The sequence below is a fragment of the Oncorhynchus nerka genome, linkage group LG24 (genome assembly GCF_034236695.1).
Source record: "Oncorhynchus nerka isolate Pitt River linkage group LG24, Oner_Uvic_2.0, whole genome shotgun sequence".
Classification (NCBI taxonomy): domain Eukaryota; kingdom Metazoa; phylum Chordata; class Actinopteri; order Salmoniformes; family Salmonidae; genus Oncorhynchus; species Oncorhynchus nerka.
Genome location: NC_088419.1, coordinates 23,733,670 through 23,759,335, shown reverse-complemented (window position 1 = coordinate 23,759,335; position 25,666 = coordinate 23,733,670). Strand labels below are relative to the sequence as shown.

Genomic DNA, 25,666 nt, shown 5'->3' with positions numbered 1-25,666 from the left:
ATTGCACATTTTAGAGTGGCCTTTTATTATCCCCAGCACAAGGTTCACCTATGTAAGGATCATGATTCTTGATATACCACACCTGTCAGGTGGATGGATTATCTTTACAAATAATTAAATGCTCACTAACAGGGATGAAAACAATTGGTGCACAACATTTTAGAGCAATAAGCTATTTGTGCATATGGAACATTTCTGGGATCTTTTATTTCAGCTCATGAAACATGGGACCAACACTGTACGTGTTGTGTTTATATTTTTGTTCAGTAAATATTCCCAAATTTGATTTAATCTGTTACGCTGTGTGCACTGAACTGACATGCATGATTGTTGCTGACAGGCCGATGTACAGATGAAAGGAATTAAATAGCCTATAATGAGCCGCGGCGCTCAATTCAGACAGCTGTGTGTAACCTACTGTAGCTGCTGTTAAGTAATTCAAATTCTTTACTCCATCACTCAGGATGTAATTTTCCAGTGCTATTATTTTTTAGCATATAATGTTATTAAAACAAAATCAGACAACCCCATAGTAGAATATTTGACCTATTTACCTAGTCGACTTGTTGTTGTGTGTTCTATCTGAGAGAAATATTCATTTCGAGGCACATTCAAGTTATGATAGGGAGGGAAACATGTATTCTGACAAGCAGTCAATGCAGGACAATTCTTAATGCAATCGCGGGAAAACACGTTTGAAAGCAGTTTTGAAAAATGTATTTTAAAAGTAGTTTGGGCCTTTGTTAAAAAAGGGTTTGGGTCCCTGTTTTCCATTGCGACCATTTTATTTATTTACTCCTTCAATTGCACGAGTATCATCGTTTTATAAATTCAGTTACGACCGGAGTTTCAAGCATGGTTTAGGAGCAGCTGCGCAACAATGGTGATGGATCGTTTGAGAACGTACGCCTCTATTTGAACGGCTCTTTTTGGTGAAAGTCAGGAACCGAATCGTATATCTGAAAGAGCCATTCATTTGATTTGCATACTGTTACAAGTGATTTTTGAGCTCCAGACATCAATCATCTGCAGATCAATTATAATGTTATTAATTCTGTAATGTGATTTTCCTCTTTGTCAATGGTAAATTCCTGTATATGATGTCCAGGGAGGCCCTGTCTGGAAGTGACTCTAGCTTTGATTTGTTCTCATTGCTAATATGTAGCCTAGTCGTGGGTTTATTCCACACCACTTTAATTAACCCTTGGAAAGATAAAAGAGTCAATGTTAACTTCAATTCTGAGTGTCCGCTTGATGTTTCCTCTGTATAGTTGACTTGGAGTTTCAAATGAGAACCTCATTTGAGGTTCTGATATCTTAGTAAACACAGTGCATCCTCCTGTGGGAATTAGAACAGCATTTTATTTTAGCTATAACCTTCTGTTAGCCAGTGTTAATTAGCATCTGTTTTTGTCCTGGAATTAAAATGCAAATGGTGATGTTTCTGTGTGCCATCACTGAGGTTTGAAAGGTCAGTGGTTGTACCCAGATAGGGTGACCTTTTTCCATTTGTGAAGAACTCTCTCCTGGTAATGAGCAGAGAGGTATGGGTCATTGATATGCACCTTTCCGGTCATTGGGATTTTAACCTACACTTACCCATGTTCAACTTTTACCATTAAATAAAGACCTGGCAGTTCAGTTTCATAGCTTGCTAGAACACTCTGAGGAAGAATAACGCTGAACACAATCCTCTCTCTCTTCTCCGGCAACAAGCTATGATTCATCTAGAGAACTTGGAATGAGTATCTCTTCCCATAAGCCACCAGTGACCTCAGGTGGAATTGGCTACATGTATCAGGCACCCATGTCAAAGTCATTAGAGGCCTGTCTCTCCTCTCCACTCTGCTCGGCTCAGGGCCTCTGACATGTCGACTTCCAGACAGGGCCTGCAGGAGGGCCTTTGTTGTTGCATACCACCTCACAGATGACTGGCTTCAAGTTATGCCTGAAACTCAAAAAGGAGAGAGCTGTGTGACAGAGCTGTCTGGCGGCCTGGCCTCCTCATGCTTACTCACTTGTCAGATCTTAGCACATGCTGAATTGCCCAACAGAGGAGACTCAATCTGGGTAGGAAGGGGGAAAGGCCGATACTGCCTGGTACTCAGAGGCAGTGTTGTAAAGTACTTAAGTTAAAATACTTTTTAAAAGTACTACTTAAGTCATTTTTTCGGGTATCTATAGTTTACTATTTACATTTTTGACAACTTTTACTGCACTACATTCCTAAAGAAAATAATGTACTTTTTACTCCATACATTTTCCCTGGAGTACTCGTTACGTTTTGAATGCTTAGCAAGACAGGAAAAAGGTCAAATTCATGCACTTATAAAGAGAATACCTGGTCATCCCTAACGCCTCTGATCTGGCGGACTCACTAAACAAAAATTATTTGTTTGTAAATTATGTCTGAGTGTTGGACTCTGCCCCTGGCTATCGTTAAAAAAAATATTATAATAATTAAAATGAATTTTACTTTTGATACTTAAGTATATTTTATAAACTACATGTACTTTTAATAGTTAAGTATATTTAAAATCAAATACTTTTAGACTTTTACTCTATTATTTTACTGGGTGACGTTCTCTTTTACTTGAGACATTTTCTGTTAAAGTATCTTTACTTTTACTCAAGTATGACAATTGAGTACCTTTTCAATCCACTGCTCAGAGGTACCACTCGACTCAGCTGTTGTAAATTAATACAATTAACAATGTTATTAATCGGCAATATGGGGTTAACCAAGTAAATTAACTAAATAAAATTGTCCTTCCAGGTGGCTGTACATTTGACGATGGCCCAGCCCAGTGTGACTACCAGCAGGATCCCTATGACGACTTTGACTGGACCCATGTCAGCGCACAGGAAGTGCCATACTTGTCATCTGAACTGCCTCAAGGTGAGACTAACTCTGCCACCATGTCCACAAACCTAATGAATATTGTTTGTTCATTAGGCAAACATGACCAAGGCCACCACACCAGGTTCCCAACACCTGCTATGTAGAAAAACCATCAGAGGTTTTTTTAGACTCATATTTGCAGCTACATGTGCAGGGTGTTCTATTTAGTGCTTCCAACAAGGGAAGTATAGAATGTTTGGCTAATGTGTAAACTGACCAGAGTAAGTGTAGCTAATGAGGGAAACGCAGAGAGCAGCTCCTTTTGGAGAGAAGGAAGGAATGTGAAACAATGAATAGATGGAAGGAAATTAATCTCAGAGCCTTCTGGTCTTCTCTGTCTTTGTTACTTCTCACAATGCATTCTTAATTCCAACCTTTCACAATTGTAATGAAAATTTCATTTCATTTTAATTTCCCGGGTAGAGAGGAAAAGCTTTGTGCTCAGCAGCAAAATGTCTATTTAGGTTTGAACACTGTCAGACACGGAATAATGAAGGCTCTTAAATAAGATCAGGGAAGGCGGCGTTGTGAGTACGTGGAGAGCATGGGCCCTGCGACCTTGCCTATTCACCTCTCCACAGCATAATCACTTGCATTCAGACAGGAATGATGTGCATAGGAAATTAAAGCATTTCACTTTCAGCAAAAATTCCCAATTAATAAGATCGAAGGTAATTAATCATGCAAGGGAACAGAGAAGGTAATCAGCAGATTGTCTGAACAAGGTTGTGTCCCATTACAATGTTCCACAATAAGGCTGTCATATGCCTTTGTCTGGCCCAAAAATGATGGCCGGGCACATTTTACAACACGACTGGACCGGAAACCAGAAATATCTGGTTAAATATCTCTCAGTTAAGACATTTGAGGAATTTATTATGGGACAGAACTACATTGCACTTGTCACTGTAGTGTTAAAAGATGGCATGAGGAAAAAGCAATAGCATATAACATGTCTAACAGTGATAGTTCTGGCTCTGAGGATCTTTGTCCTACCATTGTTGGAGGATGACACAGTAGTTTTCCTTTGTTCCTCTGTGGTGCTTAACTATGTCAGTTACGTTTAATCACCTAGTTTCTCAGGTAGAGACGGTGCAGCGAACATTATAGCAGATGTTCATTTAATCTAAAGAGGAGGCATGAGTTGGCTTCCATTCCAATGGGAATTAGTTCCATTACCGGGCCTGTCGGATTTGTTTGAAAATTCGCCATAGCAGTGATAATGAGAGAAAATCGTTGTTTCATTCATCATGACTTCAAGCGTGAACTAAAGCAGGTGGAATGATTATCTCGCTAGCAAAAAAAATCCTCACCTTTTTGTAAACCCCCCTTGTAAATGTGCTGGATAATCAATTACTTCAGAGAAACCTATGCAGTGACTAACTAGAATATTACCACATTGTGGTTGCCTGAGAATAATGTGAGGGGTTCTCTAGCTGAGATCCTCTATATTAATAGGTGAAAGGATATGAGGTTGACTGAAGGACCCCCCATAACGATGCAAACAGAGCTCCTGCATAATTTCATCAGCCTCCTATGTTTTCCAGCTAGCAACCATCTCTCGCAAATGAAATAAGCTTTATCATAAAGTAGCTTAACACACTTTCTCAGCCAGGAAGGATGAAAAGCAAACCCAACAGGGAGTTCCCATGAGGAAATAACAAGTGCTATTTACCACGCAGAAACCTTCCGTCCTTATCTTTCTGAATACCACAAATGCTTGAGACTCCCTCGGTCAATATTCATTTGGAGCTGTGCTTATAGCTTGGCCCTGGCGCGGTTAGGCTCGGCTCAGGCTTGGCTCAGTCCTGTGCCAGTGTCAGCCCCTGTAGGTCTATTTAGCCTCCCATTGGAGATGCTGAGTGGGTGTAGAACACTGACTGCACCATTATGTCAAACCCCATGCCTCTCTCTCAGAGTACTGGTGCTCCTGGGTAGACCTACATCTCCCCTGTCGATACAGGCTCATCCCTAATGTGAGGCAGGGCAGTTTATTACAAGGTGAAGCCTGCTTTTTTTGCACTGTTAGAGTAGAATCCCTTTTAAAAATAAAAGAAGCATGGATTGAATTGGCTGAATATTTTTTATCTCTGTTTCCTTTGTAACTCACGTGACTGTACTGCCAGCGGTTGAGGCCATGTTGGGTGACAGCCATCTTGTGGACTGGCATTCATCCTCTGGATACCTGACATTGATGTGAAGTTGAAAGCTCTGCTCTAAAATACATATTTATTTCATATTCCGCCTTTGGATGAGTACTTGTTAATTAAGTCATAGGAAATAAAATGATACCATGTTATATTCAATTTGAGGTTGTATTGTTTGTCTAAATCTAGCAATGATATTCTTCCCATCAGTCTTTCTTGAATTGTTTTTTCTAAGCTTTCCAGGACAAAACTCATCTCTGCATGAACACTGATATAACAGCAAAATTGGATAGAAGGATGGAAAATAAATAGGATTTTTACAGTTGGAAGTTGGAACAGAAACAGTCTGCCAACACAAGATTCCACTTAGCTGGGGAAATTGTTTTTTTGACTGGAAAGTATACTGTAGTACACGTTGTTTTGTGTGTAGTTTTATTGGTAGAGTACTATTGTCTGTTTTATCCCTATTTTCTTCATTGTAGTTTTAAACTCTGTGGTTGTGCCTGTTGAAGACATGTGGCAGAACTTTGGCGACTTCTAAGTATTTTTTTAAACCCCCGAAATCCCTAGTTTTGAAAGTGACTATTTACTGGAAGCTGTGGTGCCATTTCTAGGGCTGTGATGATACTAGTATTGCGGTATTTTTTTCCATGGCAAAAATTTCACCACAAAGCAGACCCTCTTTGGTCCTTGAAAAACCTGCTATATGTAAATTATTGTGTGCTATAGCTTGGAAACTAAATAAATGTGACTCTTGATGAAAACATTTAGAGAGAGAGAGAGACACTCCAGCTGCTTTGACACCTTGTAATAAACTGTATACATTGACACAAAGAGGAGAGGAGATTGTGTTCGGGTAGCTCGAACAAAGTGGCTCTGATGTGAATGGCTATCGGGTTTTCAACACAAACACCACCAGGCATAAACATCTGCTTTTGATCTGCTGCGCAATATTAAACAGTCTGTATGGTGTTGGATATGAGTGGTATGCTCATTTACTTGAGTCAAACATAATGCATGAAAGCACAATTTTATAAACTTTTGCCTCACACTTCATAAACAACTTTCAGAAGCAAATTGAATTTACATAAATTCCTTCTTTGTGGAGGTTGGATTATGATCAAGAACTTAACCCCCCCAAAAGTGAATGAGCTGTTCTACCTTTTGAGAATCCCATATTTCAGCTGAATTTATCTGGTCCAGAGTTGATGTAGACTGAGGCCTTCCCCTGTTCCCCAGGCCAAAGTCTTTATCAGATCCAATGTTCTGGAGCTCTGCAGAGGAATACCACCACAGCACCAGTCTGTGGCACTCCCTCCCCTGACACCATGGAGAAACCAGTGCTTTGTGGCAGAGCAGCGCTGTACTCAACTGATCTTAATTGCAGGTTGTTGCTTTTTAGAGAATGGAGGTTTGTAATCTGTCGTAAAGCAGCAGTTGAGGGGAGGCCTGGTTTCTGGTGTTTTCAGCCGTGGTTTAAGAGTGGACCCAGCTGCATCCTGAAACACTGCTTATACACCTGAGAAGGGTTCTGGCCCTGATGTCATTGATTGGTTTAACAGATTTTGGCCTTTGAGACACATTACTTGATCTTGGTTTGTCATGGATGTCATGCCTCAAGTAAAAAACGTCATTCTAAGGGGCCGAAGTGGTTCTTCCGACATCAAATGTGGAATCAATCATAAATCAGACAAAATATATTTACTAGACTGTAATTCAGAGGTGACAAACTATCATGTTCAAGTTTTATTGGAGGCACAAACAGAAGAAAGGTGGTGAATTTGTTTGTTTTCAATCTACATGAATCAACGCTGATTTCAAACGCTGTTTAGAAAATTATTTCCATTAGTCCCACTTTCATTATTGCAGTACAATTATTTCCCCCTCAGAACAAAGTCCAATGATTTTTAATAGGAAAAAAGTATTGATTCTGTTCAACTTTGGACTTCCTTTGTTTGAGCTTTAGTGGGAAAGTTAAATAAATAAATAAAATCATAGTTTTGCGAAATAGAATTGCCAACACCTTTTGACTGTAGCTCTGTTGCCGTTTCTTTAGTTTTTCCTCTGACAGCTTGCTGATCGCTCTCTCATAAAGAAGTAACGCATGAGAGAGAAACAGACAAGTTTTTCTTAGGCCTCATGTTTATTTTGTACCTTGATGAGAAACACACTGCCTGGCCTTGAACAGTCCGTAAGAGAGGGTATAGGGGGGGTGTTGAGAGGGGAGGGCCGACCGCCTAGCTTTGGGGAGGAAGGCTTTCTTGTATGTTTTCCTAAAATAAACCTTGAACCGTCAAACTCCCAATGTTCCCAATGACAAAACTCGCATTTGAGCACAAAACATTTCAAAGGTCTTAAATTGAAATGTTTGGAAATGTATATCTTTTAAACAATTAGCTATTCGGGAATACTTTTCTTTGTCTACACCCATTCCGCATCGTTCACACCATCTTAAGCTTTAGCCCCACCAATCTCTTTAAGGGTTGATCTGAGCATTGTGTCGTAACAACAGCAGTCAAGCACCCAAGCTAACTTTGGCTAGATACTTCCAGACACAAATGAGAGAACAGCACACTGACCATTTTACTCGCCCTAGCAGAGCTGGTTAGGCTGTTTTTACGTTATCCAGAGTGTTGGTGACTGCAACTGTGCTGCTGGCAACAATTTACTCTTATTTTGCCAACGTTTACTGACACCGGCCATATTCACCGGGTGTTGAGCGTTCGTAAATTCATCAGTTATTCTGTGCTCTGGCACACTCAGACAAGAATACTCTGAAATCAGAGTAGATAACCAGAGCGAATTTACCAGCTACGTCTACAACAGTTGTCGCAGTGACATTCTATTGAAATGGTTACTTGCATAGTGGAGTCTTTTGTTAAGACATGTAGCTAGTTAAGTAAACAGTGAACCATAATCCCAACTCATGACGTTACCACCCTGCATGAATCTGTAGGTAGCTAACCAACCAGGTTCAATGTTAGCTAGCTAACATTAGGCTATAACTAGCAAAGCAAATGGCTCTGAGATACGAATAATAAGATCATACACATAATGTTAGCTAGCGAGCCAGCCAGCTAATGTTAGCTAGCTAGCTAACAGTACACTTTAACTTAAAATGAAAATGACTGTCAACATTAGAAAAATGTATTATCTGAAAATGTAGCTAGCTAGACTATCTTATCTTACCCACTGTATATAGCCTCGTTATTAAGTCATTTTCTTGTTTGATAGTAGAGGTTTCTTTGCAGTAATTCGGCCATGACGGCCTGATTCACGCAGTCTCCTCTGAACAGTTGACGTTGACATGTGTCTTTTACTTGAACTCTGTGAAACATTTGTTTGGGCTGCAATCTGAAGTGTAGTTAATTGCCGAATATCTGAGGCTGATAACTCTAATGAACTTATCCTCTGCAGCAGAAGTAACTCTGGGTCTTCCTTTCCTGTGGCGGTCCTCATGAGAGCCAGATTCATATCATATTGCTTGATGGTTCTTGCAACTGCACTTGAAGAAACTTTCAAAGTTATTGAAATGTTCTGCATTGACTGACCTTAATGTCTTAAAGTGATGATGTTGTTTCTCTTTGCTTATTTGAGCTGTACTTTCCATAATATGGACTTGGTCTTTTACCAGAGGGCTATCTTCTGTATACCAACCCTACCTTGTCACAACGCAACTGATTGGCTCAAACCCATTAAGAATTAAATAATTTCCACAAATTAACTTTTAACAAGGCACACCTGTTAATTGAAATGCATTCCATGTGTCTGCCTCATGAAGCTGGTTGAGAGAATACCAAGAGTGTGCAAAGCTGTCATCAAGGCAAAGGGTGGCTTCCTTGAAAAATCTCAAACTTTTTTGGTTACTACATGATTCCGTATGTGTTATTTCATAGTTTTGATGTCTTCACTATTATTTTATAGTAAAAATAAAGAAACCCCCTTGCGTAAGTAGGTGTGTCCAAACTTTTGACTGGTATTGTATATTACTGCATCACTCCAAAGACCCTCCTGTTTTCTCTGTATTTGTCCTACCTAGATGAAAGCAGATCAATCATTCAGACCACTGTCTTGAAAATATCGTCCACTTCACAGCAAATCATCTTCATTTAAAAAAAAACCAGCACAGATAAAACACTGCCAGATGGTTTCCTAAAAGATTTCTTACAAATGTATATTTGCTTAGAGCTATACACACAATGTTGGGTCAGAGTTTTGTTGCAATATGAGTCATCAGAACTGAGCTTGAATTGGATTCATTGATTTGGCAGGCCTGAAAATGTTGAACAGATGTACTGTTTTTGTGACAAATGGTTTTGAAATGAGGCCTTGGTGTCTTGCTTAAGGGAATATCAGTAAAACATATATACGCAACATGCAACAATTTCAAAGATTTTGCTAAATTACCGTTCATATAAGGAAATCGGTCAATTGAAATTAATTCATTAGGCCTTATCTATGGATTTCACATGACTGGGCAGAGACGTAGACGTGGGTGGACCTTAGAGGGCATAGATCCACCCACTTGGGAGCCAGGCCCACCCAGTGGGGAGCCAGGCCCAGCCAATCAGAATTAGTTTTTCCCCACAAAAGGACTTTATTTACAGACAGAAATACTCCTCCTTGACAAAGGATCAAATGCTCACTAACAGGGATTTAAACAAATTTGTGCACAGAATTAGAGATAAATAAATGTTTTTTGTCCATATGGAACATTTCTGGGATATTTTATTTCAGCTCATGAAACATGGGACCAGGACTTTACAGGTTGCGTTTATATTTTTGTTCAGTGTAGTTTGTTCCTTCAAAGGTAAATGACCTGCACTGAACTCTACATGGACATTTTCAAAAAATAATCTTATTTGTTCTCATTTAGTGGATAAAACTGTATTCAATCAATTAAATGTCCTTTGAAACATTTCTCTTTGTTTGGTCTTTACTCAAAGTTTGCCACTAAGAAACATCCCACTGGACATAGATGTCAATTCAATGTCTATTCCACGTTGGTTCTACGTAATTTAATTGAAATGACGTGGAAACAACGTTGATTCAACCAGTGTGTGCCCAGTGGGATTGGACCACTTAAAGTGGAGTGGGTAACCTATGGTTCGCTGAGAGTCTGACTCTAGGCCCTTCTTCTCTCCATGTCCTATAATGCCCCATCTTCTCCTTCTCCTATCCCCCCTCAGGTTCCTACATGATGGTGGACTCCTCCCAGCACGATGCCGGAGAGAAGGCACGCATTCAGCTGCCAGTAATGAAGGAAAACGACACCCACTGTATTGACTTCAACTACTTATTGTATACTCAAGATGGCTCCAGCCCGGGGATCCTGAACATCCTGGTAAAGGTTAACAAAGGTCCCCTGGCTAATCCCATCTGGAATGTGACCAGCTACACCGGGAAGGACTGGCTCCGGGCTGAGCTGGCCATCAGTACCTTCTGGCCTAACGAGTATCAGGTACATAGACTCACTACACCATTGCAATACCTATTACGTTTCAAAGTTTGTTCGCCACGTGCACAGGATACAACAGGTGTAAAACAGTTCAGTGAAATGCTTACTTGAGAGCTCTTTCCCAAAAATGCAGTTAATAATAATAATAATAATAAAATAGAGTAAAACGCTATAAGTATCCATCTGGGTCCATATCAAATATCTCAGAGTAGGAGTGCTGATCTAGGATACGTTTTTACTTTTAGATCAAAATAAATAAGATTACATGGACAGGGGGATTGATCCTAGATCGGCTCTTCTACTCAAAGACACTTTATGCATATAGACCAAGGCCTCTGCAGCAATGATATGGAGATGGACCTATTGGCTGTATGTCTCCCATCACTGCATCTCCCGTACGGACTCGGGAACTTGTGAAGGTCGAGAGCCATGCGTCCCCCGAAACACAACCCTGCCAAGCCGCACTGCTTTTTGACACACTGCTCGCTTAACCTTAACCCAGCCGCACCAATGTGTCAGAGGAAACACAGTACAACTGGCGAACGTGTCAGCATATGCATGCGCCCCTGCCACAGGAGTTGCTAGAGCACGATGGTGCAAACCCTCCCCCTACCCGGACAATGCTGGGCCAATGCTGCCTCATGGGTCTCCCGGTCGTGGCCGGCTGCAACACAGCCCGGGATCAAACCCAGGTCTGTAGTGATGCCTCAAGCACTGCGATGCAGTGCCGTAGACCACTGTACCACTCAGGAGGCCCTGTAAATACATTTTTTTAGGAGGAGTGTACAGTGTCTCTTTAGATTCATATCATTAATCCTTCCTTACAGCCAGATTTATAACTGATAAGCAAAGCTCTCAAGTATTTTATTTATTTATTTAACCAGTTAAGAACACATTCTTATTTACATTGAAGGCCTACCCCGGCCAAACCCTAATCCGGACAACGCTGGGCCAATTGTGCGCCGCCCTATGGGCGCCGCTGTATCACAAAGTAGCCAGCTCTGTATGAGAATGGATGGTTAAGGAGGAGGTATGGAGAGGTGAAGAAGACCTACAGCACTGTTTTGCACTTGTGTTTCCCTGTCAGGGATGTGGTCCTAAAATAATTAATGACTGGTACTAATAAGTCCAATAACACACACACACACACACAGAGGCACACACACATGCATGTATGCAACCACACACACTAATGAGGGCTTGTCTTGTAGCAATGTGTCTGAGTTGAGCTTAGGCTAGGTCACTGATTTATCTGTGTTGACCCAGACTCAGGATTCAGGAGTGGATGCTGGGGCACACAGGCAATGTGTGTGGCTGTGTACGCCGGAGGGGCCCAGCAGGATAGCTGCATATCACTCTGTGCCATCTAAAGCCGGTCTGACAACCCTATCATCCCAGCCCTAAGTATGGGTTCTCAGTGAGGTATTCAGGGGTGACAATCCTAACTGCCCAGAGCTATACCTCTCAAAGGCTGTGAAACAGGAGCAAAGGTGCCAGCCAGGTTCTTTCTCCTCAGAGTCCTGCTAATAGCTCCTGCTGCTGCAGTTTAGAACATAATGCAGAGGCAGGTTTTTATTTCCCTTGCAGTTCGCCTCCAATGTAGCCATGCGAGACGGGTACATTGACCGTAAATGACTGAAAACTGATTTGAAATATTCAGAATGCATGTCGATTGATAAGAGCAGAGACTTTGAGAGCTAAAGACGTTGGGCTAGATTTAGTGAGAACCTTTGCAATTATCAAATGGCCATGTAGCTGGTGTACTCTCGCCTCCTGTTCCCCTCTCCTTTCGCTCTTCAGATACTTTATTTATCCGCCTTTTGGAATGGGATTTGATTCGGTAAGCTCGCCTCCCTTTCTCTGCCAATTTCGTTTGCATTTTGCCGTCACCTCTTCTCTCTGTGGTTAATGAAAGCCGTGGCCTGTCATGTCACTAATTGGAAGGAATGAATGATTCAGTACTCTGGTCAACACGTCATCTAGGAGTGATGGGGAATTTTAAGTGGCTGGTGCGTATTCTTATTATTCTAATCAGATTTGAGTTTTTTTTTAGTGTCCTTTGCTCGTGGTGTCAGAGCTAGAGTTGTAATGACCTGTCATGCTGACAATGGCTAGTGTAAATGGACACTCCCGTGTTTTCACATGCGTCTGTGAGGACACTTTGCTGTAATACCAGAATAGTAGTGAGAGATGAGAGGTGAAATAGGACTATTCAATTCCATAAGCATGTTATGAAATGTTTAATTTGATAAAGCATCTGAAAAGATAAGGTAGGTGTACTTACATTGGAGTGAGCTAATGAGGAAGTGATTGAAGGAGAGAGAAAAAAAAGGCTTGGCCACAGGTGTGCGTGCTTGTGTCTTTGTTTCATTATATTTGGTTGCCTCTGCTGGTCACAAGTAGTCATTACGTCTTTTATATCTTAAGTTAAGCACATTCTGAAATAAGGTCACTGCACACATGCAGATTCTCAATTTATTCAATCAATAATTATTTTTTATTTTTTTAAAGGGTCCATCCATATATCCATCATCAACTCATCAATTGAGTATTTTTCAGTGTTGATTCATAACTCTAGCTATTTCACAAAGGCAGCCTACTAAAACAGTATAAACCACATTCGGGTAAAACATTTTTTTTATCGTAGGCCCGAGATTTAGTGGGTGACTCATCAACCCATTTTTCCTCCCCTGCTGAAGGACATTTTGTGTCTCCTACTGAGCTGCTGTCTTCCAAAAGGTGTGCTGGTAAAGGCCTTTTGTAAATGGATCCCCTCATAGACACCTGGCAGCCCCACACCCCCTGCAGAGAGCGGAGCAAGCTTAGACATTTTAGCCTGTAAATTAGACTACACACAGGGGATTAGGGATCATTTAGGAGAGCAGTGCATTATAATTAATAGTCTCTAATATTAGAGGTGATAAACTAATGAAACTAGGGCCAGTGACACCATGTCTCTTTCTGGTTCTCTCTGTCTCTCATTCTCTCTGTCTCTCTCTCTCTCTCTCTCTGTCTCTCTTTCTCATTCTCTGTCTCTCTTTCTCATTCTCTGTCTCTCTTTCTCATTCTCTCTCTCTTTCTCTGTCTCTCTCTCTCATTCTCTGTCTCTCTCTCTCATTCTGTCTCTCTCATTCTCTGTCTCACTCTCTCTCTTTCTCTCTGTCTCATTCTCTCTTTCTCTCAGTCTCTCTTTCTCATTCTCTGTCTCTCTTTCTCATTCTCTGTCTCTCTTTCTCATTCCCTCTCTCTTTCTCTCTCGCTCTTTCTCTCTGTCTCTGTCTCTTATTCTCTCTCTCTCGCTCTTTTTCTTTCCCTCTCTGAGGCTGCTGTTTATTTTATGTTTGTCCGCATTTCTCTGAATCCACATCACGTTGAACATTGGTGTCTTTGTCACCTTTGATTGGAGTGATGACACCAGACACAAATTTGACAGCTGGTCATTTTGTGCATAAATATTGTCTGTTACTATAGAGCATCATGTGATTTTACCTTAATAATAGGTCTTTATTTCTGGCATTTGCATTTAAATAAATGACTAAATAGGGTTAATTAAACATGTCATAAGGAATGGTTACGTAATAATAAGTTAGAAGTGAGATTACATCCTGTCTGGGGAGTGTTAAGGTATTGTCAGGTATTATGCCAGAATGTAACGTTTTCAGCTGAGCACATATTAGTGAAATGGTCATACATGCGTGATGTGTCAATATACTATTTGTGTGTCTCTTCAGACAATGTTGACTAATTTCCATGGATACTGACCTAAATGGTCTTACCCGCAGTCCAGAACCCTCCGCTCTAGTTGTCTTCAGGGGTGTGTGCGCGTCTTCAGAACAGTTTTAATTCATGGAGTGGCAAGTGAGGTCTTACATGAGTGTGAGTCACAAGGAGTGTGTGAGCGGGCAAGCCACTCCTGGTTGTGTACACTTGGTATGGGTGGGGGTTGGTTTGTGCAAATGTGTGTGAGTGGAAAAGAAAGAACGCATTGTTTGGGAGGGTTGAGGTCTGAAGTCTGAGGGCTGGCATCTCTTGTTAAGGCCGTTCCACCTCCACCTCCTCTTCATTATCTTGGCTGTCTGCCCTCCCAACTCAGACTCATTCCTGACTCTCTGACTGAGTGTGAACCTATAGATGGCTGGCAGAAGGTTGTGTGTGTGTGTGAATACAGCCCTCCTGTCGAGTAGAAATAACAGGTCTTATCATAACGGTCCAGTGCTGACTGTGCTACATTGAGTTAAATTGTATTCTTGCACTGAGGGCTTTCTCCAGCCGACGCAGAGCTATCCAATACATCCATTAGGGTCATTTAATCAGTGTTAATGACACACTCTTAAGATGATTAACATGATTAGAGCCACACTCGCTATGGATTCTAGAGTCTAATTCTTATTGAAGTGAAATGAGCCTGAGCCCTTTGAAAGATTTGAGTTGGCTGTTCCATTGTGGTCAGTGTTGGTTCTATATTCACTAGATTCCTATCCCTGGTTTAGTGGTTTGATTTTGTTCAGGAATTTGTTCTCAGTTAGCTACAATCTGAGTGAACATCTACACACACCACAGGCCTCTTCCCTCCCTCCTTCTCATCATGCTTCAGACTTAATCTCGCCAAGTGTAATCACTCTAATTTGGCCCCAGCTATTGATCTGAATACTGAAACAATCAATGTTAATAAGGTAGAATCTCACTTTTGTACCTCAAAAAATGTTTAGATTTTTCAGAAGCCCTTACTTCATTTTTGTCGGGGCTCTCTGCCGTAATAAAGTAATGTGCCCTTATGCCGGCATGCAGCGGGTGAAATGATACATTGAAATTGATAACACAAAGCTAGAGATTACTCTTCAACTATGAGGGATGTGCCTCCTATGGACCGCCCTGTGAGGAATCATGGGTGGGAGTCTGAATATGGACCGCCCTGTGAGGAATCATGGATGGAGTCTGAAGGCAGAATATATTGCTTCTAATGGGCCATCCTGGAGGAGAAAGAGAGCCTGCGCAGCCGTGCACATCCCACCGGAGGCCTCAAAACAGGGTGCTGCATCTTTCCTTCAAGGCAAACATTTCGGCACATATTTTATTTTCTCCCCCTGTAGACGTGATGAATGACGTCTCCCGGGCTGCTCCCGCGGAAATAAAAGGCTTTTCCCTCATCACATTTGTATCAATTGTTTTATTTCTTCTGACAATGTTTACTCTGTGAGCGCTGTGGTAATGATCAGCAGAATAAATGCAGTTGGGGGAGGGTTGTGTAGCTCCTACAGCAGAATGCCTCTCCTCTCCTCCCTCCCTCCTCTCTCCTCCCTGCCTCCTCTCCTCCTCCCTCCTCTCTCCTCCTCCCTCCTCTCTCTCCCTCCCTCCTCTCTCCTCCTCCTCTTTCCTCCTCCCTCCTCTCTCTTCCTCCCTCCTCTCTCCCTCCCTCCTCTCTCTTCCTCCCTCCTCTCTCTTCCTCCCTCCTCTCTCTTCCTCCCTCCTCTCTTCCTCCCTCCTCCTCTCTCCTCTCTCCTCCTCCCTCCTCCCTCCTCTCTCTCCCTCCCTCCTCTCTCCTCCTCCCTCCTCTCTCTTCCTCCCTCCTCTCTTCCTCCCTCCTCTCTCCTCCTCCCTCCTCACTCCTCTCTCTCCTCTCTCCTCCTCCTTTCTCCTCTTTCCTCCCTCCCTCCTCTCTCTTCCCTCCCTCCTCTCTCCTCCCTCCCTCCTCTCTCCTCCTCTCCAACCCAGGCCTTTATCTCTGGCAGGTAAGGCGATAAGAGAACAGCAAATATCCCCCCATCAGCTGGGTGATGTGATGAGTGGGTGCCTGGCTGACAGATGTGTGTGTTTGCACACGTGTGTTTGCATCTCTGACAATGTTTACTGTATATTTCCAAGTCACGGCCGTAGTTAGTTTAAAGAGTCTCGGCAGTTGAGTATCAGTTTCTGATATTCCTACTTGTGTTGGTTGCCTATGTGATAATATTGATGATCAAAGCTCTTTCTGTAATCAGTGGATTGTATTTATCTCTGGTTGAGAGAAAGGGAGAGAAAAAATATATAGTGTCTTGGAGTAGGTCTGTACAACCAAATGTTTATGTGCACAATGTAAATATATGTATATATCATTCACTTGCAGACCACAGAAGTGGCTAGTATGAATATTTGATAGAACTGGGTTACAATCACAGTGAACGAATTGGTAACATTGAGCAGAAAATCTAGTACAGCCCCCCCCCTTTCTCTCACACACACACACACACACACACACACACACACACACACACACACACACACACACACACAACCGGAGTTGCCTGTCACAAGCAGGAGTTGCTGACATCATGGTTATATGTGCAGCGCATGCAGGCTCCATGTAGGCCCAGCCCAGCTGCAGTCTGAAACCTAATGTTATTTGTCACATGCTTCGTAAGCAACAGGTGTAGACTAAGAGTGAAATGCTTAGTTACTGGCCCTTCCCAACAAAATAGAAAAATAAAATAGAGAATTAATAGAAAACGAAAACACGTAATAGACACTGCATCTTTAAGACACTGCATCTCAGTGCAAGAGGCGTCATAAATGTGTCAAGTGCAGCGTCTGGTTGCTCCTCAATACACACCACAACAAATATCAACAACATAGGAATCACTACAAAACTTTTTGTATGACATCTTGTACACTATATTAGGCACAGCCTTTGGAGCTTTGGTTTTCCTAGATATGACTACTATATTGTCATCACTACATCTGATGGATTTGGATACTGCTTTTAAAGCAAATTTCTGCAGCACTAGTAAACATGTGATCAATACATGTTGATGATTTCATGTCTGTGCTGTTTGTAATTACCCTGGTAGGTTGACTGGTTACAGTTTGAAGCTTTCTCTTGAGTGGGCAGCTTGATAAAAGCCAGTCAATATTTAAATCATCCAGAAAATATACCTCTCTCTGTCAAGCATTTCACACGTTATATACTGACTGTTAGCACTTGGTGGTCTATAGCAGCTTTCCACAATAATTGGCTTTAGGTGAGGCAGATGACGAAATGAAATCTATCTATAAACTGCTATCTATATAGCTAGCTCCTCCTTGCTACTTCCAATCTACAGTATATAGCTCCTCCTTGCTACTTCCAATCTTCAGTATATAGCGCCTCCTTGCTACTTTCAATCTACAGTATATACAGTGGGGCAAAAAAGTATTTAGTCAGCCACCAATTGTGCAAGTTCTCCCACAAAGACGAGAGAGGCCTGTACTTTTCATCATAGGTACACTTCAACTATGACAGACAAAATGAGAGAAAAATCCAGAAAATCACATTGTAGGATTTTTAATGAATTTATTTGCAAATTATGGTGGAAAATAAGCATTTGGTCACCTACAAACAAGCAAGATTTCTGGCTCTCACAGACCTGTAACTTCTTCTTTAAGAGGCTCCTCTGTCCTCCACTCGTTACCTGTATTAATGGCACCTGTTTGAACTTGTTATCAGTATAAAAGACACCTGTCCACAACCTCAAACAGTCACACTCCAAACTCCACTATGGACAAGACCAAAGAGCTGTCAAAGGACACCAGAAACAAAATTGTAGACCTGCACCAGGCTGGGAAGACTGAATCTGCAATAGGTAAGCAGCTTGGTTTGAAGAAATCAACTGTGGGAGCAATTATTAGGAAATGGAAGACATACAAGACCACTGATAATCTCCCTCGATCTTGGGCTCCACGCAAGATCTGACCCCGTGGGGTCAAAATGATCACAAGAACGGTGAGCAAAAATCCCAGAACCACACGGGGGGGACCTAGTGAATGACCTGCAGAGAGCTGGGACCAAAGTAACAAAGCCTACCATCAGTAACACACTACGCCGCCAGGGACTCAAATCCTGCAGTGCCAGACGTGTCCCCCTGCTTAAGCCAGTACATGTCCACGCCCGTATGAAGTTTGCTAGAGAGCATTTGGATGATCCAGAAGAAGATTGGGAGAATGTCATATGGTCAGATGAAACCAAAATATAACTTTTTGGTAAAAACTCAATTCGTCGTGTTTGGAGGACAAAGAATGCTGGGATGCATCCAAAGAACACCATACCTACTGTGAAGAATGGGGGTAGAAACATCATGCTTTGGGGCTGTTTTTCTGCAAAGGGACCAGGACGACTGATCCGTGTAAAAGAAAGAATGAATGGGACCATGTATCGTGAGATTTTTTGTGAAAACCTCCTTCCATCAGCAAGGGCATTGAAGATGAAACGTGGCTGGGTCTTTCAGCATGACAATGATTCCAAACACACCGCCCGGGCAACAAAGGAGTGGCTTCGTAAGAAGCATTTCAAGGTCACGGAGTGGCCTAGCCAGTCTCCAGATCTCAACCCCATAGAAAATCTTTGGAGGGAGTTGAAATTCCTTGTTGCCCAGCAACAGCCCCAAAACATCACTGCTCTAGAGGAGATCTGCATGGAGGAATGGGCCAAAATACCAGCAACAGTGTGTGAAAACCTTGTGAAGACTTACAGAAAACGTTTGACCTCTGTCATTGCCAACAAAGGGTATATAACAAAGTATTGAGAAACTTTTGTTATTGACCAAATACTTATTTTCCACCATATTTTGCAAATAAATTCATTAAAAATCCTACAATGTGATTTTCTGGATTTCTTTTTAATTTTAGCTGTCATAGTTGAAGTGTACCTATGATGAAAATTACAGGCCTCTCATCTTTTTAAGTGGGAGAACATGCACAATTGGTGGCTGACTAAATACATTTTGCCCCACTGTAGCTCCTCCTTGCTACTTCCAATCTATATACACTATATATACAAAAGTATATAGACACCCCTTCAAATAAGTGGATTTGGCTATTTCAGCCACACCCGTTGCTGACAGGTGTGTAAAATCGAGCACACAGCCATAGACAAGAATTGGTAGTAGAATGGCCTTACTGAAGAGCTCAGTGACTTTCAGCGTGGCACTGTCATAGGATGCCACCTTTCCAACAAGTCATTTTGTCAAATTTCTGCCCTTCTAGAGCTGCCCCGGGAAACTGTAAGTGCTGTTATTGTGAAGTCAAAATGTCTAGGAGCAACAACAGCTCAGCCGCGAAGTGGTATGCCACACAAGCTCACGGAACAGGACCACCGAGTGCTGAAGCACATAAAAATCGTCTGTCTTTGGTTGCAACACTCACTACTGAGTTCCAAACTGCCTCTGGAAGCAATGTCAGCACAATAACTGTTCGTCGGGAGCTTCATGAAATAGGTTTCCATGGCCGAGCAGCCACACACAAGCCTAAGGTCACCATACACTATGCCAAGCGTCGGCTGGAGTGGTGTAAAGCTCGCCGCCATTGGATCTGGAGCAGTGGAAACACATTCTCTGAAGTGATGAATCACACTTCACCATCTGGCAGTCCGAGGGACGAATCTGGGTTTAGCGGATGCCAGGAGAATGCTACCTGCCCCAATGCATAGTGCCAACTGTAAAGTTTGGTGGAGGAGGAATAATGGTCTGGGGCTGTTTTTCATGGTTCAGGCCCCTTAGTTCCAGTGAAGGGAAATCTTAATGCTACAGCATACAATGAAAAAATGCTTCCAACTTTGTGACAACAGTTTGGGGAAGGCCCTTTCCTGTTTCAGCATGACAATGACCCCATGCACAGAGCAAGGTCCATACAGAAAGGATTTGTCGAGATCGTTTTGGAAGAACTTGACTGGCCTTCACAGAACACTGACCTTAACCCCATCGAACACCTTTGGCATGAATTGGAACCGACTGCGAGCCAGGCCTAATTGCCCAATATCTGTACCCGACCTCACTAATGCTATTTGTGGCTGAATGGAAGCAAGTCCCTACAGCAATGTTCCAAAAGAGTGGAGGCTGTTATATGTCATAGGCTACAGTAGGCTACTACATAAAATGTCCAGTGGCACACTGACTCACCTAATGATGAAGATGAAGCTATAGGCTACTCACTGTGATGGCCGATGTGCTCGTCGTGGCAATAGACTCTCAAGATGAGCTACTTTGAAAAACAGTGCTGCAGTTATCAAATAATATATATATTTGAAAAAAATAGATTTGTTTTCTTTGATTTGTTTTGCAGACAAATTAGTCTTCTCTTTTCAGCAGTAGGCTTTTGCTTCCAAACTGTATGATTTTCCTGCGATTTATTATTTTTTTTTTTTATCTGCAAAACCAACAACTGCAACCAACCATAGAAATATAATCCATCGATGGCAGTTCCCATTCAAATCAGGACTGGCATCCATTGCTAGTGTACACAAATTTAACAGTCTATTTAACCAGGGTAAGAAGTTACAATACCCTTCTATGGATTATATGTCTATGGCCACAACACAACAAGTTGTATTTTTTACTCGCCTGCTGCTCAAACTGCAGCCTTCCCGACTGTAGGCATACTGGTAACTGTCAAAATAAAGGAAACACTTGAGTAAACAAGGGATACAAAGTATATATTATGGTGTGGGGTGCATTTTCCTGGCATGGTTTAGGTCCACATGTAGAATCTATGCCAAGCCGTATTCAAGCTGTTCTGGCAGCCCATTGGTTGCCCAACAATCAATCAATGTATTTAAATGTTTTATTTAACCTTTTTTTAACTATGCAAGTCTGTTAAGAACAAATTCTTATTTTACAATGACGGCCTGTCCCGGCCAAACCCTACCCTAACCCGGACGACGCTGGACCAATTGTGCGCCGCCCTATGGGACTCCTGATCATGGCCTGTTGTGATATAGCCCGGGATCGAACCAGGTTCTGTAGTAACGCCTTTAGCACTGAGATGCAGTGCTAGAGGCAATTATTTATAAGGCCCTTTTTACATCGGTAGATGTCACAAAGTGGTATACATGGTGGCTAGGAAAAACTCCCTAAAAAGGCAGGAACCTAGGAAGAAACCTAGAGAAGAACCAGGCTCTGAGGGGAGGCCAGTCCTCTTCTGGCTGTACCGGGTGGAGATAGAACATGGCCATTAAGGCCAGGTTGTTCTTCAAGATGTTCATAGATGACCAGCAGGGTCATTCAGAGGTCGAGACAGCAGGTGCGGTAGAGAGAGAGAGAATAGCTGGTCCGGGACAAGGTAGCATGTCTGGCAGAACAGTTGAAACTGGAGTAGCAGCATGACCAGGTGGACTGGGGACAGCCAGGAGTCATCAGGTCAGGTAAACCCTTTTAAGACACTTTGTTGGTGTTTCCTTTATTTTGCAGATACCTGTATGTGCTTGTGATACCTTAATCAACAGTTCTTTTTTAAATAAACTATAGATCCTCTGTGAATACATTATGCTCTCTGGTGTATTTTGAACATTGAGAGTGGGCTCCTGTGGAAAAATACTATTTATATATTTTTTGCCCTCTATGGCCCCAGCCCCTGACTCACACAATTGGCCAGTCAGATTATTATTATTAATACACACATTAACATTAATGAACATTATTCACATAATGCAATATTCTATTATACATCCTATCATACATTATACATCCTAAAAATTATATTACAAAAATAAGTAATGTATTGTTGTATTATCAGTTCATTAATCTACTTAATTGTATAGCTTAATAAATTGAAGAATGATTGACAATAAATAATTGTAATCGAATTAAAATGTTGATACATAATAATGAGTTAATTACCTGAATGCATCTTTATTGACTAGGCGGTAACAAAATATTCATACAAATATGATTAGGCCTCTCATAAACTAGGCCTTGTAGAAAGAGGGTCAATCAAGTTAGGTCTGCCAAATTAATGTAACATTGGAAAAAAATACAATCATAAAAAAAGTTGTTTAAACATGCACAATTAGAAGCATCAATCTATATAGAAAAGGCGTGACTAAATTCCAGCCCAGTAACTTTGCTCACCGCATCCTCCTTGTCTCGTATGGCTGCCACGAAAAGCCCCCACCTGCTGATCACATGAAGTGTGTGAGTGCCACTGGCGATGTACCTTGCTGGACATGCTAGCTGTTCTCGGCGGCTAATCATCACTTCAAACGCATTCTTTTGTGGTGTTATTGGTTGGCCTACTACTACTGGTAGTACTGTTAAAATGTAAGTTATGAATCGCAAATCACTATACAGCTGACACACTTGATTTCATTTTGAGTTCGATTTGGTTGTCCAAAATACTATCAGCTTGCCCTGCTCTTTGCCGATGAATGCCCTGATCTCTGGCCAGTCAATTGGTTAAATTACATTGTTGTTTCGTCTATTAATCACTTCTAATAGATCTGAAAATGATGCATAACCATAAATTAGTCGCTCTGGATAAGAGCGTCTGCTAAATGACTTAAATGTAAATGTAAATGTAAATTTAACCGAATGTTTGTTTATAATGAGGGACGTCCCACGTTTAACCTGGACACATAAATAGTAGGAATTTGCCATGACCGCATGAGAGAGAAATGAAACATCTGCACGTCACCTGCAGGTGCAAGCCTGTGTGTTTCACTATCCAATCTGAGGCTCGAACATGATCTGAGGCTGTTTGGCCTCTTGGGTATCAATTTGGGAGAGCGGACAGTGTATTATAAACAAAAATACTCATATATTGGCCAAAAAAAAGAACACATCTGATTTTTGTTTTCGGTGTGTGGAGAAAAGTGAGGCGGGGCATCGTTTAAACAGTAATTCTACTTTGTCCGGCCTAACTAGGATTAAAGTGTCAGATGCTAAACAGTAGCAGCAGTGTATGTGATGATTACAGCGACAAATGTTGTTTACGAAGCGTGTGACAAATATGATTTGATTTGAGTTTGCTGTGTATTTCACCTTTCAGAGACTTTCATTTGGTCTGTATTGATTTATTGTGTGGAGACATTTTGGGATAATTTAACTTTATCACCGGGTTGCTGAGTAAACTCCTTAGTTCCTCAAATCAAAATGGGATGAACAAATGTAAACCACCAATTTGCATATATCCACTCTGAGTGTTTTTATTCCGTTGGCTGTCATCCTCAGCCTGTGTTGTGAATATGTCACCGTCTTCTCCCCACCTGGAGGGGTTCAGAGTTTGTTCTTTTCAAAGAGCTGTCAGGGGGCTGATGCTCTGAGGAGAGCTCACTGGTTTATGGCAGGGTGATATAAGGGCTAGTCTGTTGCAGCTAGCTCAGTTAAGATAATTGCTCCAGCACAGGGTGTCACAACAGAGTTTGTTTTTTGTTTGTTCTCAACTTCAATTTTCAATGATGTCCAGCCTCTTCTCTTTACTGTGACAACTGAAAATTGCAATCGGTAGTTTGGAAATGGCTACTCTATCACCTTGTACCCCAAAGACTAATAGGTGTTGTTGTTCATCTATGTTGTAAGACCAGGCTCTAATAAGATCATGGTATTGAGTTAATAATCTGCTAACCGAATACAGTACATCTGTCCATTTTCACTAGTTGTGGAAAGTAGATCTATAGAAGGGGGGGGGGTCATGGCAGATTCCCATGGTTGCACTGACTGTACTTAGATCCACTGCTTCCTTCAAAATGTATACCATAATCCTCGTATTGGAATTATCGCAAGTGCTAGCTTAAGATTTGTTTAGCCAATATCGTATGCATTAAGAGGGAGATCACTTAAAAGGTTATGTATGTCAGCTAAAAGCTAAATATCATCTTTAAGCTAGAGCAGGGATGGGCAACTTTGATGGGGGCCACAAAATACTCATCATGGGGGACGGGGTGCGCAGTGGCTCGCGGGTCTGTGTCCCCACATCCATACCAAGATGTAGTCAGAGCCGGCCCTAGCCATTTGGGGACCCTAAGCAAAATGTTGTTTCCCTCACCTTGCAAGCAAAACAATCTAGCGGCCATCGTCTTGATAGAGGAGAGAAAAAAATAGTTTTTAGGTTTTAGTATTAATTTCTTGCAATTCTATACCGAACAAAAATATAAACTCAACATGTAAAATGATGGTCCCATGTTTTATGAGTTGAAATAAAACATCCCTGACATACACACACAAAAATCATATTTCTCTCAAATTCTAAGCAGAAATTTGTTTACATCCCTGTAAGTGAATGTTTTTCCTTTGCCAAGATAATCCATCCACTTGACTAATGTGGCATATCGAGAAGCTGATTTGAACATCATGATCATTACACAGGTGCACCTTTTGCTGGGGACAATAAAAGGCACTGTAAAATGTGCTGTTTTGTCACACAACACAGTGCCACAGAGTTTTGAAGGAGCGTGCAATTGGCATGCTAACTGCAGGAATGTCCGCCAGAGCTGTTGCAAGGGAACTAAATGTTAATTTCTCTACCATAAGCTGCCTCAACATCATTTTATTTAGAGAATTTGGCAGTATGTCCAACTGGCCTCACAACCGCAGACCACGTGTAACCACGCCAGTCCAGGACCTCCACGTCTGGCTTCTTCACATTCGCGATTGTCTGGGGAGTATTTATGTCTGTAATAATGCCCTTTTGTGGGGGAAAAGTCATTCTGATTTGCTGGGCCTGGCTCCCCAGTTGGTGGGCCTATGCCCACCCATGGCTGCGCCCCTGCTCAGTCATGTGAAATCCATAGGCTAGGGCCTAATTAATTAATTAACATTTCCTTATTTCCTTATATGAACTGTAACTCAGTAAAATTGTTGCATGTTGCATTTATATGTTTTGTTCAGTACCTTCTACCTTCTTAACAGTACTATCAACAAAATTGGTGGTCAGGTGCCACGAAAAGGGACATTTGCAATTGGCTCAAAAGAGAGCAGCACGGGTGGCCCTTGGATGTACACAGAGAGCAAACATTAATAATATGCATGTCAATCTCTCCTGGTTCAAAGTGTAGGAGAGATTGACTTCATCACTACTTGTATTTGTGAGAGGTATTGACATGTTGAAAGCACCGAGCTGTCTATTTAATCGACTAGCACCCATGCATACCCCACAAGACATACCACCAGTGGTCTCTTCACAGTCCCCAAGTCCAGAACAGACTATGGGAGGTGCACAGTACTACATAGAGCCATGACTACATGGAACTCTATTCCACATCAGGTAACTGATGTAAGCAGTAGAATCAAATTTTAAAAAGTTATACAAATTCACCTTATGGAACAGCGGGGACTGTGATGCAACACCAACATGCACAAACTCCATGCATACACACATGATAACATATGCGCTATATGCACACGTACACATGGATTTTGTGTTGTAGATATGTGGTAGTGG

General features: G+C 41.8%; 1 protein-coding gene across 9 annotated transcripts in view; it reads left to right on the top strand.

The window, feature by feature from the left end:
* The window catches only part of LOC115107700 (receptor-type tyrosine-protein phosphatase kappa), a 164,249-nt gene that overhangs the window by 39,855 nt on the left and 98,728 nt on the right, over positions 1-25,666 (top strand). For all 9 annotated transcript variants that reach the window (XM_029631239.2, XM_065008731.1, XM_065008732.1 and 6 more), the window contains exons 2-3: positions 2,777-2,899; positions 10,239-10,510. In XM_029631239.2, coding sequence (XP_029487099.1) covers positions 2,777-2,899; positions 10,239-10,510 — 395 coding nt within the window. The remainder of the gene's footprint in view (positions 1-2,776; positions 2,900-10,238; positions 10,511-25,666) is intronic.